We start from the raw sequence: 5,092 nt of genomic DNA on the forward strand, positions 1-5,092 counted from the left end.
AGAAGGTATATAATAAACGACATTTTGCATTATGTCAATTTAGTGTATTCATTGTGTGGCTCAATAAGATAATATCATGTTAGAATCAGGACAATAAAACGAAAAATAATAAACAGTTCTTATATATTTTATGGTGCCGAAACTCGGGAAACCTTGTGTATCGTTCAGAAATTTTAGTAAAACGATCACAATTGAGCCTAATATTAATTATACTATTCCAAGAAGGCAGGGCCGTACCCAAGGGGGGGGCCAAGGGGGTCATGGCCCCCCTCACCAGCTAATGATGTATTTTAAACAAGTAAAAAATTAAACGAAAAATGAAATAAGTTTTTCATTGATACTTTATTCGGTGGAAGTTTATAATAAAAACAGAAATGAAAGGGTCCGGTTTATTTTTTCTTTCTTATTTTACTTGACAAATTCACTTTACACAAATTCACTTTACACTTTACACACAAATTCACTTTACACTGTGTTGCTAAGTTTTTTTTTTTTTTTTTTTTTAACGTTTGGATTTAACCAAACATTCAGGTCAGTGTTCCAATATTCGTGCTACATTTTATTTTTTTAAAGAAAAAGCACGAAAGCATTTTATATGAAAGCAAACAAAAAAAGAAATGGTATTAACGCTGAATGTTCTAATTATAAACCAGATACTAGTTGTTTACCCTCTTTTTCTTGCAATATATTCGCCACAGAGCTACACCGATGAACAGCATAAGAAATTAACATATATTCTACTTTTCTCTCTACCTGTCTTAGGCTAATAGAAAGCATTCCTAATTTCCCGAGAGTTTTCTTTTAAAATATTAATTCCATTATAATTTATTTTATAGGTATTTATGGACATTACCGGCATCTACGGCCTTAAGCCTGCAGGCCAGTAGTCAGGATTATTTCATTGGGAGGGTACAGCGTTTTAATGGGAGCGCCTACTAGAACCTTATATATGTATTAAAACATGTTAAACAATTTATGTTGATTTGTCACTTGGGGTGCCCGGCCCCCTTGGGAGCCCCGTAACTACGGACCTGTACGCATGAGGGATGACATCCCTCGCCATGCCCACTATTATGCGAAGGGGGCAGGATGAAGATAATGGCGAAGGAAAGAAGCGGCCTGGGATCCAACCCTGACATTTGCTTGGGGTGAGTGAGGAAAAAACAGAAAAAAACTCTCAATTGGAATTTCTGGCCAGAAAAAGTTGTTACACCTTTTCGACCGAGTGAATACTTCGGAAATGGTATCTGGGACCGCTCGCACCAAACGCGAGAGCTTATGACAGCAGGCTGACAAACTATAATCGAAATTTAAAAGCGTCCCGACTGTTTGTTAGAACAATTGTCATATTTTTTGTACTCTTTCTTCGCTAAAAAATCAATTCTGATTGTATATATGTACTGCACGTTATTATACATTAGTCTATTAATTTAAACATTTGTGATTATAGAATAATAATATTATTATTTTTGAACATTAAAAATCACGACACTTAAGTAGCAGATCTACTGTTAAACACAAAAGAAGTTAGAAGGGGCCCAGAAATGTCATTCATTTCTTGATTTCTGAAAATTAAATATCAACAATGGACTTGAATGTATAAATTTATGTTCTGTGAAGTAACGTTTGAAGATTAGAAAATTCTGTGATTCTGACATCTAAATACCTAGATTTCGCGCTCGGAGAATTTAATAACTTTTATTTAGTTTTATTTATTTTTAACAGACTGGTACGGGAAGTGTGGTGGTGTTTTTGAGCTTCGTACTTCGGTATTGGAGTGGCTTTTGAACTGCACAATAGAGCGGAACATCCGTCGATGGCTCAATATATGCGACAAAGCTAGATTGGGAGGTAGCAATAAATTAAGGAACAAACATGGTGCAGTCTTAAGGTCACTGACCCTGTCATTTTTCGCGCTCCGAGGGTGTCTTTCTTTCATCTCTTTTGTGAGAATGAGAAAAAAAGAACTGTCCCCACCAGTGCTATGTTGGAAAGCTTGCGGAGTGCGTATGTATCTGTGTATGTGTTCGTGCCTTTCAGTGCTGAATGCGCGTGTTCATCCCTTTCAGGGAGAAGAGTGGTATTTTTGTTTTTGTTTTAATTAGTGAAGTGTACTCTGAATTTGATTTCGGGTTAGTGAAATGAAGCGGAAAGAGGATATACGCAACTTTTTTGTCAAAAAAAGTAAAGAAGCCCCTGAAGATACAACGGTTCCTCAACATAAAGTAGCAGAGTCGTCTGTTCATCGCGTGAATACAACTTTTGAAGAAACCAGCAGTGCATCGACAAAGTTTTCCTCTCTGCCTTCATCTGACTCAAATGATATTGGGAACTTCGTTGGCATAAAATTGGATAATTTATAAAAGGTGAACTTGTTAAAAAATCTTTGGAAACCAGATAAACTATATAATTTTCCCTGTGAAGAAGCACAAGGCCGTAAGCGGTTTTTCCAGAGAAGGTGGCTGGAAGACTTTAGTTGGTTTGCCTACTCCCACAAGAAAAGAGGTCTGTTCTGTGCGATTTGTGTTCTGTTTACGGAAAAGAAGGAAGCAGGTCACCAGAGTCTAAGTGCATTCGTGACGAAACCTTTTTACAATTTAAAGAAAGCAATAGAGTCCTTCAAACAGCATGAAAGTAACTAATACCATAGATATGCAGCAGCGAATAGGGTGACAGTATGTAATTTCATTGAGGGGAAAATAGTCAGCATCGATCAACAAATTGACAGCCAGAAAAAAATAGAAGTACAAGAAAATAGGAAAAAGCTCGTACGTATCGTGGAAACTATTCGTTTGTGTGGTCAACAGAACCTAACCCTGCGAGGAACACAGGACTGGGGTCGGATTGAGTTGTCAACTCCAAAACATAATGATGGCAACTTCAGGAGTCTTCTGCGATATCGCGCCAAATCTGGAGACACAGTTCTTGAAGAACATTTGAAAAATAGTCCGAAAAATGGTATGTACACTAGTGCTAAAGTGCAAAATGCTTTAATAGATTCGTTTAGACATTTAATACAATCTAAAATCGTGGACAAAGTAAAACAAAGCAAATATTTCAGTATTCTCGCTGATGAAACAACGGATGTTTCTCAAACAGAACAATTCTCTCTGTGTGCGTGATATGAGGATCTCGATGGGTGTGTGCTTAAAGAAGACTTCCTGTGTTTTGTGCCTGTATATGATGTGACCGGAAAGGGCTTATCAACAGTGATAGAAGACAATGTAAATAGTCTCGGCTTGGACATGAACAATTTAAGAGGACAAGGCTACGACGGCGCCGGAGCCATGAGTGGGGAGTTTAGAGGAGTTCAGGCACTAATCAAGAAACGTTATCCTAAGGCCTTCTACACACATTGTATGTCCCATTGCCTTAATCTGTGCCTTTCTGATGCTTCGAAGGTGCAAAATATTCGTAATGCAATGGGAGTTATATCTGAATGCTGCACATTTATTCGTGCAAGTGCAAAACGAACAAGAATTCTGGAAGATAAAATTAAACAGCTTCTGCCGAACTGTGACAAAAGTAGGCTACAAAATGTTTGTGAAACTCGATGGTGCGAGAGGCATGAAGCTGTGCTACTCTTTAAAGAAATGTTAAAGCCTATTATTGCTGCTCTTGAAGAAATAAAAAGTAGCCCAGAGGTAGGCGAAGCATCATTGAAGGCTTCATTACTTTTGCACAGCATCTATAGTACACCATTTTTAGTGTCTTTGCTTGTGTTGTGTAAGTTACTGAGTGTAACGTTCACACTCTCAAAACGGCTGCAGAAGAATGACATTGATCTAGTGAATGCTTTCGCTGAGATCAATCTTATCAAAAAATCTTTGCAAGCTATAAGAGAAAAGTCCACATCAGAATTTCAAAATATATTTGAAAATCTTACAGACCTTGCATCCGAACTAGAACTTGAAATACCTATGCCACGAGCGAACAAATTTAAAAAAAAACACCGGCCGAACATTTCCACTTCGAACCCAGAAACTTACTACCGCGCTTCAATTTTTATTCCGTTCGTTGACGATCTAATTTCTTCACTGGAAGAGCGATTCCTACATCATGGGGAAACCATTTCGTCACTGCAGTTTTTCATCCCTCGGTTCTGTGATGTTCCATTTGAAAAAATCAAAGACTGTATTGACGTTTACAAAGATGATCTTGATAATCCATTTGAAGATTTAATGAAGGCGGAGTGGGGTTTATGGAGATTGAAGTGGAGAGAGAGTGCAGACCGCCCAGCAACAGCCATTGCCGGATTAACAGCTTGCTCTCCATCAGTTTCCAAACGTTTTTACAATGCTTCACATTCTAGCTGTCTTACCAGTGAGCACAGCAACAGTGGAGAGGAGCTTCTCTACTTGGAGACTCCTGAAAACGTATTTAAGAAATACAACAAGCGAGGACAGACTCTCTGGTTTAGCACTCCTGTTATACACCGCCACGTAAACGTAACAAACGATGAAGTAATCACCTTCTTTGCTCAGTTACATTCTCGGCGTCTTCAGCTGACTTTATAGGTGAGTAGGACCTTCATTTATTTTATTACATTTCTGCATGTTTTTATATGTTATTTCAGCCTTGTGTTTATGTTGTAAAAAGTTGAACGTAGATTTGGGATCCGAACATTTTTCGTTTAATTTACTCATGTTCATACCCCACTCCCAAATGCCACTAACGGCATAGTCTTTATGGGTACATACAAACTAATGTCCCAATGACACGCTTAGTTTCATCTATTTAGCTTATTGCATAAAGTGTAGGTATGTTTTTAAAGTATTCTGAGTGTGGTGCTGCCCCCCCCGTCAAAAAATCCTGGGTATGGCCCTGCAAGAAGGGGCACAAAAATAGATAGACCTGTCAAGATGAGTGACATTGAAGACGAAGTGGTTGATAACAGTATGAGTGAGACCGAATCAAATCCTACTGAAAGTATGGTTGATCCATTCAAACAACTATCACAACAAATATCTCAGTAAAATATGCAGTTACATCAACAATTTGATAGAAAAATGAATCAACTTAAGGATGAATTTTCACAACAATGTCAGGATGAATTTTCTCAACTTAATGAATTACATCAACTTCTTGATAG

General features: G+C 37.9%; 1 protein-coding gene across 1 annotated transcript; it reads left to right on the forward strand.

The window, feature by feature from the left end:
- The first annotated feature begins 3,245 nt into the window (after nt 1-3,245).
- On the forward strand, nt 3,246-4,517 carry LOC145692164 (52 kDa repressor of the inhibitor of the protein kinase-like). The gene has a single exon (XM_081767463.1). It carries the CDS (start codon nt 3,246-3,248, stop codon nt 4,515-4,517), a length of 1,272 nt encoding a protein of 423 aa, XP_081623589.1.
- Nucleotides 4,518-5,092: the final 575 nt, after the last annotated feature.

Source organism: Thermobia domestica, chromosome 8 (assembly GCF_964235325.1).
Source record: "Thermobia domestica chromosome 8, izTheDome1.hap1.1, whole genome shotgun sequence".
Classification (NCBI taxonomy): domain Eukaryota; kingdom Metazoa; phylum Arthropoda; class Insecta; order Zygentoma; family Lepismatidae; genus Thermobia; species Thermobia domestica.